Source organism: Equus caballus, chromosome 24 (genome assembly GCF_041296265.1).
Source record: "Equus caballus isolate H_3958 breed thoroughbred chromosome 24, TB-T2T, whole genome shotgun sequence".
NCBI classification, from domain to species: domain Eukaryota; kingdom Metazoa; phylum Chordata; class Mammalia; order Perissodactyla; family Equidae; genus Equus; species Equus caballus.
This window is the reverse complement of record NC_091707.1, coordinates 58,372,301-58,386,301: the sequence shown is the minus strand read 5'-3', so window position 1 is coordinate 58,386,301 and position 14,001 is coordinate 58,372,301. Positions and strand designations below refer to the sequence as shown.

The following is a 14,001-nucleotide window of genomic DNA, read 5'->3' as shown; positions in this document are numbered from 1 at the left end:
GGCACACCTCTCAGGGGACCCTCGCCATCATCACTGCAGAGGGCCCAGCTGATACCCTGGGCTGCAGGGGGCTCCTGGCATGGGGCAGGGGCCCTCTCTCCAATCTTTGTCTCATGTCACACACACAAGGTGGCAGAGGCCAGAGAGGAGGAGAGCTGCCTGGGGTGACTGCACAGAGATCCTACTGGGGCGAGAGCCCACCGGGCCCCCAGCCCCTCAGACAGGCCACCAGCTCCAGGCTGGGCCGCGGGCCCGGGAGGGTTTGCTGCTGGGCAGCCGGGGACACTCACTGCATGTTGGGTCACTCAGAGCCACACATCCCACACCGGAGGGACCAAGACCTCTCCACTCTGCCCAAGCGGCAAGGTTTGGGCGGGACAGGCCGAGAGAGCCCGGCTCCCTGCCCCCAGCACCCCAGTGCAGTGATCAGGGCCCCAGGGAGCGGGACTTCTCTGGGGGGCTGGCACTGGCACTCCCAGGATGGACACCCTGGGACCCCAGAAGGGGAGGGGAGGACAGCATCTCCCAAAGCACCTGTGCCCCCTGGGAGGCCCCCACCAGCCCAGCCCACCTCCCTTTTCAGCATCCACCCTGGGCCTTCCAGGCACAGCCACCAGTCCTCAGACCTCAGCACTGGGGGGCACCCACCCCACGCCCAGGCCAGGTCTCCTCTCCCATAGGCCCAAGCCCCTGAGGGTCACAGCCCCAACTGCAGGAATTTTAACCCCTGAAAGCCCCCACCAGCCCATGGCCTATCACCCACCCCTCCAGGCCGCGCCCAGCACCTTCAGACAGACAGTAATCAGCCCGCTGCAAAATGGGACTTTCGATCTCCTCTTTACGGTCTAAGTAACAGGTTCTTCACCTGCATTTGGAAACTGTTTTTCTTCATTTGACTCAGTTTAGTGTGTGTACCACCTGCCCATCACCGCCGGGTTCTAGGGAGCACCCTCCCTTTCAAATGATGACCTTCCCTTCCTCCCATTCCTGGGGTCTCCATGCAGCTTTAACAATCCTCCCCTTTGCTCCCGCATGGGAAACCTGAGGGACTTCTCGAGGGACGAAGTCCCGCAGGCAGGGCCAGCCAGGCCCACCCAGGGGGCAGGACAGGAGCTGAGAGACACCCCCACCGCGGCTGAGGCCACCGTGAGAGGGGGAGGACCGGCACGGGTTCTGCTCCCCAATTCGGAGAAGCCCCCAGACATCAGGGCTGAGACGACCCCCTCTGAGCCCCCATCACCCCGTCTTTAAAAAGGGGGCACCAGCACCCACACCCACTGGCAGGGCCGTCGGGGCACAAACAGGACCAGGGCTCAAGCAGAGGAGTGGCCGGGTGGGGGTCCTGGCAGGCCACAGCCCCTCTGCCCGTCCTCCCTTCCCTCTACAAACAGCGTGCTGGGCCGCGGCCCTGTGCAGCCACCATTTCCGGAGTTGACAACAGGTCCAGGAAGGGACCCCCGGCTGCCGGGCGGCGCTGCCCTCTCAGGCTCTGCTCTCGAGGACATTCCGATGTCGCGTGCAGCCTGGCGGGACGGGGGCCAGGGGTCGGGGGTGCATTTTCCAGCCTGGAAACCGCTGCGGCCATGGTGGCCATACCTTGGCCACCCCAGGCCCCTCCTACCCGCCAGGCACCACATCAGGGGCTTGATTCCCAGCCCAAGGCCCCGACCATCAGCGTCCGCTGGGGCCAGCGGGAAGCCCTGGGGACCCCCGAGCTGGACCCACCCTCATCCACCAGCCAGGACCCTGGAGACCACTCCAGCCCCCCGGGCTGACTCAGGCCTCCCTCCTCTGCTGGGGAGGATGGGGAGCAGGGGGTGCAGCCCAGCCCAGCCAGCACTGACCGGCACCCGTCCCCAAGGCCCCGTGCCAGGCGCCAGCCAGCTGGGCAGCGTGGGGCACACACTGGTTCATTGAGCCCTCCTCCCTCAATGGCCTCCCCTGTCCTCCGCCCAATGCCACACAAGGGTGGGGGGCCCTGGGGTCTAAGGCCAGGCCGGCAGGACGGCCTCCGCTAGGTGGGGGTAGCAGAGAGGCCAGCCTGGCAGGACACTCGCTGCTCAGAGGAGGCACTCCACATGCTTCGGGGGCCTGGAGCCCACCCAGACATGGTTTTCAGTCCAACTCCACGGTGCAGGCTGCAGCCCCCACAGCCTCAGTGTCCTCATCTGAAGAACGGGGCACAGAGCGTCCTCCAGGGCTGCAGCAGACGCTCACTGCCAGGGTGGGGGACCCACACACCACGCACCGGGCCGATGCCAGGGCTCCCGGGTGCCCCTTGAGAGAGCTCTGAGCCCAGGGAGGCTGGCGCCAACCCAGGTGGCCCAGCTGGAAAGGGACAAGTGCAGAAGCCAAACAGGGTCCCCGCCCCCCCCCCCAAGATGGGCCAGGTACCCTCTCTGCTGGGCACCTCTGCGTGCAGGTGACCCCAGGTCTGGCCCCGACCACCAGTCCCCTTCAACAAGCTGCCGTGAGAGCCAGGGCTGCAGATCTTTACCAAAGGACTTCCCAGGACGCCCCAGGCCCGAGCTCTGCTCCAGGGCTGGAGTGCAACTCCACTCCACCCACCTCCAGACCTTTGATCTCATCCTGGCTTCCCCTTGTCACCCTACCTGGCACCTGTGACACAGTTTCCATGTGTGCTCCAGGCATCCCCATCATGGAGCTTTTGATACTCCTTCCCCCTGGAGACCCTCAGCCCATCTCTGTGGGTCTAATTCTAACCAAGATCAAATGCCACCTCCTCCAGGAGGCCCTCCTGGATGCCCCTTTCTAGAGCCCCCTCTCCTGTGGCCATAGCACTTTGGTTAAGAGCACAAACCTTGGAGGGAGAGAAGCCTGGGACAGTGGCCTTGGGCAAGTCACTCACACCCCTGTGCTGGCTATTTCTTGCCCCCGCTATGGTGGGTGGTGGGGTTGAGTGAGTAATTGCTCGGAGGCCTGCTGACTGGCTGCTGGTACCGTCCCTCTCGGCTCCCAGCTCCTGGCTCCTCTTCCTGCAACATGACCCCGGAGGCCAGGCAGGCCAGAGAACTGCAGGGACAAATGTCAGGCTCTGCTGCCCACCCCGGAGACCCACTCGAGGCTCCTTCCCTCGCCAGGCCTCAGGGGCTCCTGAGAGGGGAGGGGTGCCCCCCCCACAGGGGCAGCCCATCCCACAGCACAAACCCAGCGACCTCCGTCATCAGTGAGACAGCAGAGAAGACAGACGCCAGGCAGGAGGGGTCCCCGGTATCGTCTCGAGATCCAACAGCCAGACACACCACCGCCAGGCACCCCGGGGCCTCCCGCCAGCCCCCTGCGCTGGCTGGGTAAGTCCCCTCAGAGCTCCAGGGCGACCCACCTCCAGACCCCCACCCCACTGGGAACACCTCACTCGCTGGCTACCATGAGCATGCCCCCTTTGTAGACTGAGGCTCAGAGACCCTAAAACACTTGGCTCATGCCGCATAGCTTGGGCAGCAGAGTGGGAGCTCAGAGTGTGAGAGGAGCCGAAGGGATGGGGGCCGAGGCGACAGAGCCCAGGGACAAGATCAGGAGGGCCTGTGGCTGAGCTAAGGGCAGCCACCGAGTGGGCCAAGTCCAGGTGGTCTGCAGACAACCCTTGGATTTTGGACAGGCCAAGCTGGTGGGGCTGGTGGGGTTTCCAGGAGGCAGAGCTGGGCTGTGGCCTTGCGCCAAGGCTGTAAAGGAGAGGACGGGAACAGGGCAGGCCAGGATGGGACGTTTGTGGGGGGCGGACCCTGCAGCCCACGCCCCCGAGCAGGGCACTAGGCAGGGCCAGCGGCCGGCACGCTCCACCCGGAAACAGGCCGTGGCGCGGGCCAGCATCCATCGCACGGGTCAGGGGTGAACACACAAGGTGGTGCAGGAACAGCCATCCGAGGGCGGACACGGCGGACACAGAGTCGCCCCAGGCCGGGCCGCGCAGAACCATAAATCTGTCAGCTGGGGGCCCCGGCTCAGCCCACCCATCCCGCCCCAGCCCAGCCCCCACAGCCCAAGCCTGGGATGCTGCCAGGGGGACAGGGACCAGGCCAGGGAGCACCAGCAACCCTGCAGACAGCCCTCAGGCCACCCCAGCCACAAAACACAACACCAGAGGTGAAAGTGCCCCTTAACCACGGGCAGCAAGAGGGATGCTCAGCCCACAGCCCTGTCCACAGATGGGGAAGCCGGGGCCCTGCAGGGGAGGCCCAGGCAGCACCGTCCATGCCCCAGGCTCCCCTTCCGCCCAGGAGGGGGTCTCCTCAGCCCCCGGGAACCCAGAGCTCAGAGCTCGGGGCAGACAACGAGGGAGTGGCTCCCACAGGCCTGGCCACCAGGCCTGGCTGTCACCAGGAACCTGACAGGGGACAGCCTGGCCTCAACTACCACTCCCCTCCACCACACAGGCTCCCTGTTCCTGTGGAGCAGGCAAGCTGACAAGAGGCCAGATACGCCAAGAGAACACTCAACGCATTTATTCTATTTATTTACCCATACCCCACACCTTCTTGCACAAAAACTATGTGGTGCCTTCCAGGAACTACCCAGCATAAATTAAAAGCAAAACCACACAACTAGAGACAGCCACATTAGAACAAATGGGAATGATCAGTTCCCACAAGACATGTGAGGAAGGGCCCGTGCGGTTGGCAGAAGCTGAAGAGTACATTTGCTGTGAGCCTCCTGGCAGGCAAAGGAAAAAAGGAAACTAGACTTTCCTTGCTCTTTAAGATGAGAACTAGCTCTCGTGACTCCCAAATATGAGATCCTTTCAGGACACTCAAGGGAGCCTTGAGAAGGCCCAAAACCCATTCATTCCCTTAACCCCTTCCAAACCATCACAAGCTCCCCAGCAAGGCTTTGGGCAGCCCAAGGCACAAGGGTGACATGCAGCATGCCTTCCTCCCTGACCCTCCACCTCTCAGCAGAGAGGAAGCGAGGCCAGCCACCACAACTCACGTCCCTGCTCAGCCCAGCTCTGACCACAGCTGGACTCCCCCCCAGCTCCCTCCCACAAGACACACAGCTCCCACCAAGGACATGCAGCGCCGTCCCCCGGCCACCCCCAGTGCTCCATCTCTGCCTCAGGCCGATGTTCAGAGGGCAGCAGCTCACAACCCTTAGGCTCGCTCCCACCCCCCACTGCCCAGCCTCATCCCACAAACCCCAGACCAGCAGGGAGAGGAGAGAGGCACAAGGAGCCCATCATTCCATCACTGGACCAAAGGAAGTCCCCAGGGACAGCAAGTGACACTGGCCAGACCACCGTCCATCTAGGGAGGAGGGAGCCAGCCCCAGTGGGGAGGGGCCAGCCAAGGTCTCGCAGAGGCTGCCTGGCGAGGCAAGGTCTGACCCGGGCTCGGTCCCCCAGTGGCCTGGGAGCCTTCAAGCCCCACGGACTGATCCCTTCCCAGCTGAGTCATCGGGTCCCCTGCCAGCTGGGAGACTGCCTGGCAGCCAGCCCCAGGGAGCGCCCGCCCCTCTCACACCTCCTTGGCTGCCTCTGCAGCCTGCCAACACCTGGCTCAGCTGGGGAACACTGCTGACGCCAGGCGCCCCACCCTGCGGAGCCCCGAGGCAGACACCGCAGCCCTGGCACAGGGGCGGGGGGCCCCAGACGCGGGTGCAGCTCAGGCCAGGCTCCAAACACCATGGGAGGTGGAGGTCCAGGGGCTGTGACCCTAGGCAGCAACCGTCTGACACCAGCTGGGCTCAGCCCCCGCCCTCCCAGGACCATAGCCCCATGTGGACAACAGACTCAAGACCCCACCATCGCACACCAGTGCAATCGGAGCTGGGGGCTGTGGAGACAGAGCATGCCCCCAGCATGCAGGGGGCTGGGAAGGCTTCCTGGGGGAATGACAGGGGAATGGAGGGCTGGCAGGACGGCCACTCAGGAGCCAGGCCCCAGAGAGAGGCAGGACGGTGGGCAGGCCCCCAGCTCTAGGAGCCTGGTCAAGTCACCCTGAGCTGTGCAGGGGACAAGAGCCCAGGGCCTCCCTGGCGGCCTTCAGACTGGTCCAACTTGGTGGAAAACATGAAGGAAGGCCTGGGCCATGCGGGAGGGCAGCGGTCCTCAGCAGCGGTTCTGGACCTCACAAGGGGTAAAGGAGACGAGAGCCCTGCCCTGCCCCGGTGAGCAAGAGATTTGCAAGAGCTAAATGAGAATTGATCACCTTGCCCCAAGGGGGTGCTAATCAATTCAGCACCAATACTGACATGTCGAATGTCGTGGGGTCTCCAGAGCAGTCGTCACCTCCATGTGACGCATCTGGGTGGCAGCTGGAACAGACCCTCAGGCAGGATCCCTGCCCCCACTGCTGCAAGGGGGACCACCCTCTATAGGGGGGGAGCCAGAATCTGGCCCAGCAGCCCTTGGGGTGCACACAGCGGGGTGTGGGAGGAAAAGTCTGGTCATTCAGTCATTCAACAAATGCTTGAGGGTGACCTGGACCCTGTGCCTGCCCTAGCAGAGCTCCCGGCCTGGGGGTGGCACAGTGAACACAGAGCCCACACAGGGGCAGAGGCACGTGGAAACGGTTGAGAAAGGGTGGGGCCAGGTAGCAGCAGGGGTGGCCTCCTGGAGAGGGGTGGCCATGTGGGGGAGGGGAAGCCTGGGGAACGGGAGGGGCGGCTCCACGCACTGGAAGGGCCACGGGAGCTCTGTGCCAGGAACTCAAAGCGAGGCCCAGCCAGTGCGGCCTGAGGCCCTGGGCCACCGTCAGCTGCACGGGCACAGGGACCTGGGGCACTGGGAGGCTCCGGCTGCGGTCTGCCGAATGAGCATGGGAGGGCCGGGGGCTGGGGCTGTGCAAGAGGGGTGCTGTGACAAAACCCCGCGGGATGGAGGGAGAGAATGGGGCTTTCGGGGCTGCCCCGGGGGGCGGCTGCCGGTGGGCAGGCATCAGGGGCGGGGCGGGGCTGGGGAGATGATGAAAGGGGTCCCCAGGAACTTGGTGGCCAGTGAGGATACAGGCTGGGAGGGCTGTCTCGGGGGACGAGGAGGACAGAGCGGCCAGTACTAAGCTGGGGGGCATGCAGGGGTGGCGGAAGAGGAAGGCCCAGCTGTGGCCCCTGCACGGGACGCACTGCGAGCCCCCAGCACAGACTTCTCAGAGGCAGGGGGCACCGGGGAGGGGGCGCAGAGCAGAGTGGGGAGCCGGCAGGGGGTCTGGGGAGGAGGGGGGCGTGCGTCTGTAGCAGGGCCCGAGAGAGGAGGGGCCCGTGAGGCCACAGAAAGACAGGCCGGAGGGCATGGCTCCAGGCCACACAGGGGGCCTGAAGGGCTCACCCACAGACCAGACCCGAGGATCCTGGTGAGAGCAGAAGGTGGCATGGGGGCCCCAGCGAGGGGCTCCTGACAGGGAGGCCCCGGCCCGGTACCCCCTCCACACGCAGGCCCACTGCCCTTCTCAGTTCAGATGGGACAGTCTCCTGGACTCCAACCTGGGCAGGCTGAGCATGTCCCCTCCCCAAGCCCCAGGGCCACTGGGGCTCAGAAAGGGGGGAGGGCACGATCTTGTCCCTCATTGGGGACCACAGTCACTCTCTGTGCCCACATGGGGAAACCGAGGCAGGCCAGGGAAAAGAGAACACACAGCCTTATACCCAGGTCACCTGACCCCAGGTCAGGGCCACGACCACTGTGCCCAACCCCTGAGAGCACCCAAGACCCGGGCACAGAGGGACTCTGGAGCCAGCACCCCAGCAAAAGCAACATGGGCTGAGATGTGAGAGCCACCCCATGCCGGGCACTGCTCCACACACCTGTGAAATGGGTACAAAGGTGGCCCCAGTACAGAGGGGAAACCGAGCCACAAGTTCACAACAGAACTGCCTGAGGTCCCACAGCGGGAGCTGTCTTCTGGCAGGAGGGTGGGCGAGGAGCCAGCTGGGGGCAAGCCCTGGCAGGGACGCCAAGAGCAGAGGATGGGGTGACCAAGGCTGAAGGACAACTGTCCCTGGACCCTCTCAAGCCTGAGACCAGGCAGGGACCCCCGAGGAGAGGGCCTGTGATGGCCAGGCCGGGGTCCCAGCTCCCCCCGACCCCCAGCCATGGGAGCCCGGGGGGCCACCTCCGGGCCAGGCTGTCCTAGATTCAAGGGGGAGACCAGGTGAGGTGATGCAGGCTAAGTTCTCCATAAACCGTGAAGCGCTGTCCTCGTGAAACTCATCTCCTCAGGATGAAGACGAGAACGGGCCCCCAGGGAAATCCCAGACACCAATGGGGGTTCCAGGGCCCTGTTGGCCTAGAGCAGAGCCCTGTGCCTGGACCATGGGCCACATTCCAAGGAGGACCCACTGGGGCTCACCCACGGCCGGTCACACACAGGGCCCCTGGCTGCCCCACAAAGCTCTCCCTCCCTAACCCGAAGCAGAGGCAGCAGCACACACAGGTCCCGGCGAGGCTGCAGGGCGCGAGCCAGCCAGGACGCTGGGGACAGCCTGGGTGGCACAGGACAACGACACCCACCACCGTGCCAGGGTCCCAGGCCCAGCCCCCCCATGTGACGTCACCTGGGCAGCTCAGCCTAAGGGCCTGAAGTCCCCCTGGGCCCTGTTTCCATCCTCTCTGGAGAAAGAGTGGACACTGGGGCCTTCTCTCTCTGGGGCACAGCACCCTACAGGTGGGACAGCACTCTCGGCATGGCCCCTAGAACCCACCCCCAACTGACAAACGAGGAACACAGCGGGGTGCAGAGCAGGAACAAAGCCCGGGACCCGGGGCTGCGAGGTGAGCAGGCCACTGGGGGCCAGGGACGGCCAGGGACGGGGTGAGCCCCACCTGGCACAGAGGTGTACCCAGTGTCAAATGCCAAACTCAGGGGAGGCCGAGGGAGGAGGGAGGTGAGGGCTCTGGTGGCCCGGGGGGGCTTCCTTGATGAGCCCTCTGCAGGAAGAGACCACGGAGACCCCCAGACAAGATACCCCGAATCCACCTGCAGCTCTCTCCACCAGGATGCCCGGCCACATGCCCACTGCCACCAGGCAAAGCCTAGCTCAGTCACTAAAGCCCTTCCTCTCTCTGGCCTCAGTTTCTCCTAATGGGGTAGCAAGATGACCCTATAGCTCTGACAGGTCCCCAGCAGTCTGTCCCCAGTCCCTCTCTCCAGGGGCCCTGAAGGTCCTCTGGTGTCTCTTCAGCCAGATTCAGGCCGACCTGAGCCCAGAGTTTGGCAAGGCTGCACCTTGCTCAGAGCAGCAGCTGCACAAGGATCCAGCCCCACCCCAGGACAAGACACAGGTGCCCCCTCCCTGGCTGCAGAGAGGGTGCCCAGGACAGAAACCATACTTACCTCCCTCCCCACCCCACTGCCCTGCCCTAGACAGGGAACACCGTGGGACCCCAGGAACCCAGGGTCGCCCCCTGCCCCCAGACAACATGGCCTCCTTGAAGAACTATATTTAGATTCAATGGGATTCTGCGGACTTCCCAGGAACGCTTTCAAAAAGACTGAAGGTCAGGCGGGAAGGGCTTCCTCTGGAGACCCCCACCTTCCCAGGCTTTGCAAACTTCCAGGGCGCATTGTTCCTTGAACAATGGTCCCAGCTCCTTCCAAGACCAGGCGAGCCCATTGGCTAGAGAATCCAGCAGAGCCCCCTCCCCTGGCAAACACCTTGGCAGCTGGGTCTGGAGCTGGGGGACCCAGGGGCCCAGCCACTCAGTTCCCAGATGGGTGGCCACTGCCAAAGGTGGCAGAGCCCGAGGCTGTGTCCCACACACAGCTCTCATCCACGACGCTGGGAGGGTGCAGGCAGGGCTCCCCCCACAGCAGCAGGCCCACCCTCTGGTCCTCCAAGCCCTCCTGCCCCAGGTGTGCAATTTCCAGGCACCTGGCTGGGGGCCCAGGTGCCCCAAGGGCGACAACGCACCAAGTAACCTCTTGCAGCTGGCAGGGCAGGAGGTGTCCCGCCCTGGGTGGAGTCCCTGCCATCGCCCTCTCTCCCCTCCCCCTCCCAAACACAGCCTGTGGTTCCAGCTGTGGGACATCTGTGGCTCCGCTGAGATACGCCCGCCCAACCCCCCCCCCCCATCAGACCGCGGGATGCTTTTAGGATAAACTATCCTCACTTACACACGCCGCGTTACAGAAGGGGAAACTGAGGCGCAGAGAGGGGAAAAGATGTGTAAAAACACTCGGTGGAACCTCACCCCGCTCCGGGCCCCAAGCTCTCCCAAGTTCCAGCATGGGCCCTGCCCCGAGGGGCCAGCCCGAGGAAGCGTCACTTACCCGGAGGGGTGTTCCGGGCCCGCTGACCAGCTTCCACGCCTGTCGCTTGAGCTCGGCGAGCTTCGTGTGGCAGTGGCGGCACCAGCCGCCTCCGCCGGTCGAGTGGCCCTGCTCTGCGCCGGCCCCGGCGCCCTCGGGCGCAGGGCGGCTGCCGCATGGGTCCTGCTCGGGCCCGGCGGGCAGCCTCTTGCGGGGGGACACCTCCAGCAGCTGCAGCGGCTCGCGGGCCGGGCCGCCCTCGGCCACCTGCGGGGGATGGGGGCGGAAGGGGACGGTGAGCCGGAGCCGCTGGGAGGCGCCACCCGGGACCCAGCTCCAGTGACTCCAGATCTCAGCGCGTCCCAGCCCCCGAGTGACGCATTCGACAAAGTTAAGAGCGCTGGCGCGAACCCGCCGCCCACCCTCTGCTTCCATCCCGGGAGTCCGGACCAGGGTCCCTCCCAGCAGGAGGCCCCGCGCGTCCAGCACTCCGCTCCAGGCCCGGCCCCCAGGAGGCGCCGCGCACCCCGCGACCATCCTCGGCGTCCCGGGCTCCGTCCCGTGGCTCCCGCCGGCCCCCTGCCGCCCGCCTCCCTCTCGGGGCCCGGCCGCGCGTACCGCGGGTTGTGCCGCGCACAGAGGGGCGCCGCGGCCGCCCATGGCCGAGATGCAGGAAGGGCTAGGCGGGTGCTTCGGGGCCGCGCGGGCTCTCCGGGGACGCCGCGGCTACGTGATCCGGCCCGGGGGCGCCCCCATGGCCAGGCCGGCCGCTCCGAAGTTCGCAGCTCAGGCGAGTGACGGAGAGCGCGCGGTGGCGGCGGCGGGCGCGCTCGGGAGGCGAGGGCGGGGCCGGGGCGGGGCCGGGGCGCCGGGGCGGGGCCGGTGGGGTGGGGCTCCGGGAGGGCTGTCCCGCCCGGCTCCGCCCTGGGCCTCCGCTCGGCAGTGCGTGGGGGATGGGGTCCTACTTCGCCGCGCGGCCCCTCCCACTCCAAAGACCCCGACCTGTTCGGCGAGTCCCAGCCCGGGCAGGGGCGCTGGGGGCCACAGTGAGATACTTAGTACACGCGCGCGCATGCGCCTTTTTGCTCCTCTCCCGGGACACCAGAGTCTGCGCGTCTCCCGGGAGGCACCAACCCACTCCTCACTTTACAGGCGAGAAAACTGAGACCGCGGAGGGGAAGGTCTCATCCCAGGTCACACAGAGAGGTGGGGCGAGGAAGGGGCTGAACCCTAGTCCCCAGACTCCTAGTCGCTTTTTCCTGCAAATACAGTGCGCCCCGCGTGTCGCCGGCCACCCCTTGGGTCTAACCGCGCGTGGGTGAGTGTCGCCGCAGTCTGCGCCTCGGAACGTGCAGTTCCCGCGCCAGGGTATCTGTGTCTAGGTGTGTCTGCGAGCGGCACGAGTGTCTTTGCAGCAACGCGAGTGCACGAAGGTGGGTGTGCGCGCTGTGCGCCCGGGAAGCGAGAAGGGGTGGCGCGGCTGGCCCTGGGGGTGTGCGCGGACCTGTTGTCAGCCGGCCTGGCAGATGGGAACTTAGCTCCGGAATTAATTGCCTGTTTGTCTCCGGCTGGGAGGTCGCACCCCCTCTCCGGCGACCAGTTGCTCCCGCTCCAGCCCGGCCCTAAGAATCGCCGCTATCTGAGGCAGCAGGCGGCTCGGGGTCCAGGCTCCGGGTCGGCCCACAACCCCGGGTCAGCCCGCAACCCCGGGTCGGGCTCGGCGGGCGAGGCCGCCCGGCTTCCCATGACGCGAGCGCCCCCTGCTGGCCGCTGCGCACCCGCGGTGCCGAGTCTCCAGACAGACCCCGCGCCACGCGTCCCGGGCGAGGATGCGCGCTCCGGGGACCGGGAGGAGCCCACCCAGAGCAGGGGCGGTTGGCGGGCCGTGGTCCGGGCGGAGACTCCGGCCCGCGGCTCCCCGCGCGCACAATGAGACCCTCACACAGATTCGAGCCGCTCCCTGCCTCTCCTGAGCCCCGTAAAGGGACCCCTCCTTCATTACGTTTTACCCGCCCCCCCCTTTTACTTGGACGCGCACACTCCCCAAAAAAGAGGGGTGGATCACCCCCTCCCGGCTTTCCGAGTCATTTATGACCAGGGCCTGGGGGCGGGGGAAGATAAAGTGGCTGGGGCTCCCTATTCTCACTCTGCGATCCCTTTCCACCCGGCCCGGGGACCCGAAGCTCTTCCCCTCTCCTATCTCATCGCAGCCTCCGATGGAAAACGCGCGTAAGCCCCCATCTGGATCTAGGTACCGCGGGACACCTCCCCCCATTGCCTGCAGACACCACCGCCCCACGCCCCTCACCTGCCCTGGGACACATACCCGGGCCCCGGGAAGCGCGGCTCTATACCACATACACACGCGCGCACACACTCCCTACATACACTCCCAGAGAAACACACCGACGCCGGGAGCCCTGGTCCTACGCCGGTGGCCGGCCACACCCGCAACTTCGGTCGTCCGCACAGCTGCGGCGCTTCAGGACTCACACGCTCACACCCTACGGGCCGGTACACAGCCCCACGGATACTGAAGGTGCACGCGGGACCTGGAGTCACCTCAGGGACTCGGGATTAGCCGCGAGATCCCCGACCCCCCGCCTCGCCCACCCCTGCAGAGTCCCTGCGCTGCGCTCTCCGCCCTAGCTGACTGCCTCCGGCTCAGGACGCAGCCTGGAGGAAAGAGGGAGATGGAGACGGCACTAATGGGGGAAAGTGCAGCAGCGAGTCCCCGAGCCGGCCTGCGGGATGCTGCTCGGGACCTGCTGCCTCCTTCCCGGCGCCGCACCCGGAACCGCCGGAACCGCACCGCAAAGTCGCGGGACAGCGCCTCTGCCGCCAGCCGGGTCCCGCCGCCCGGCCCTCACCTTGGCTCGCCGCCTCAGGAGGTGGCTGGTGAAGCCCAGGATGATCTCCGAGTCCAGGCACAGCGCCCCCATCTCCAGCAGGCTGGGCGCCTTGCGGGGCGCGCCGCGGGGCGGCTCGGGCGGCCCGGGCAGCGCCATGGAGGAGCGGAGCGCGGGGAGCGGCCCCGAGCTCCTCCCGCCGCCGCCGCCGCCTCCCCGCCCGCGCGCTCACTGGCCGCGCGCCCGCCGCCGCCGCGCCCGGCACGGCGCAGGGCCGCCCGCCAAGCCCCCAGCCCTCGGCGGCCCGCGCCCGCGGCCCCTGCGCTCGCTCCGCGCCGCGCGCCCCCGCGCCCCGGCCCCGCCCGCCCGCGCCGACAGCGCCCCCTCCGCCCGGGCGGCGAGCCAGACGCACGGACACGAGGAGGAGGGGCGGGGGACTGGGGCCCCGGCCGCTGTCGGGTGGAGGGTGGGGGCGCCAGGACCCGGCCAGAGACCGCACCCCACTGCGTCGTGCGCCTCCTGCCGGGAGCACAGGAAGGGGGCGGCGGTGCTGAGCCGGGGTCCCCCAAACCTCTTCCGTCAGGGGGCACATCGCAGCCCCTCCCCCTCCAATCCGTCAAAGGGACTCTGCGCCTTGGGGTCCCAGTCCCTGAAGACCTGTAGGTACCCCGGTGACCTTGCGCTCCCTACTCTGCCCATGCTCCAGAGCGCCCCTGTCTGAGGCTGCTGCCCGGAAGCCCCCATCCGTCACCCCAGCCTCGGCCCGTAGGTAAGGCCCGCCCGGCTAGGACCCCAGAGCGCCGGCAGCGGGACCCGATTCCGCTGCCAGCAGCAGCCTTCTCTGCCCCTCACCCGGACCTCTCAGGCCGCTCCCGGAACTCCCTGCGGGCTGAAGGATTCCTGCTAGTCGCCAGGCCGGACCAAATTACTGTCAGAGTGCGTGGCTGGGCGCT

The 14,001-nt window shown here is 66.7% G+C and overlaps 1 protein-coding gene across 6 annotated transcripts in view; it reads right to left on the bottom strand.

Annotated features, from left to right (window-relative positions):
- The window catches only part of KIF26A (kinesin family member 26A), a 45,522-nt gene extending 32,235 nt beyond the window's left edge, over positions 1-13,287 (bottom strand). The window contains exons 1-2 of one of the 6 annotated variants that reach the window (XM_070250295.1): positions 13,070-13,287; positions 10,221-10,466 (exon numbers count right to left, since the gene is read on the bottom strand). In XM_070250295.1, coding sequence (XP_070106396.1) covers positions 10,221-10,466; positions 13,070-13,207 — 384 coding nt within the window. In that variant the 5' untranslated portion in view covers positions 13,208-13,287. Of the gene's footprint in view, positions 1-10,220; positions 10,467-10,817; positions 11,039-13,069 lie in introns of those variants that run through there. The other 5 variants (XM_070250297.1, XM_070250298.1, XM_023628515.2 and 2 more) reach the window with 5 other exon arrangements.
- Positions 13,288-14,001: the final 714 nt, after the last annotated feature.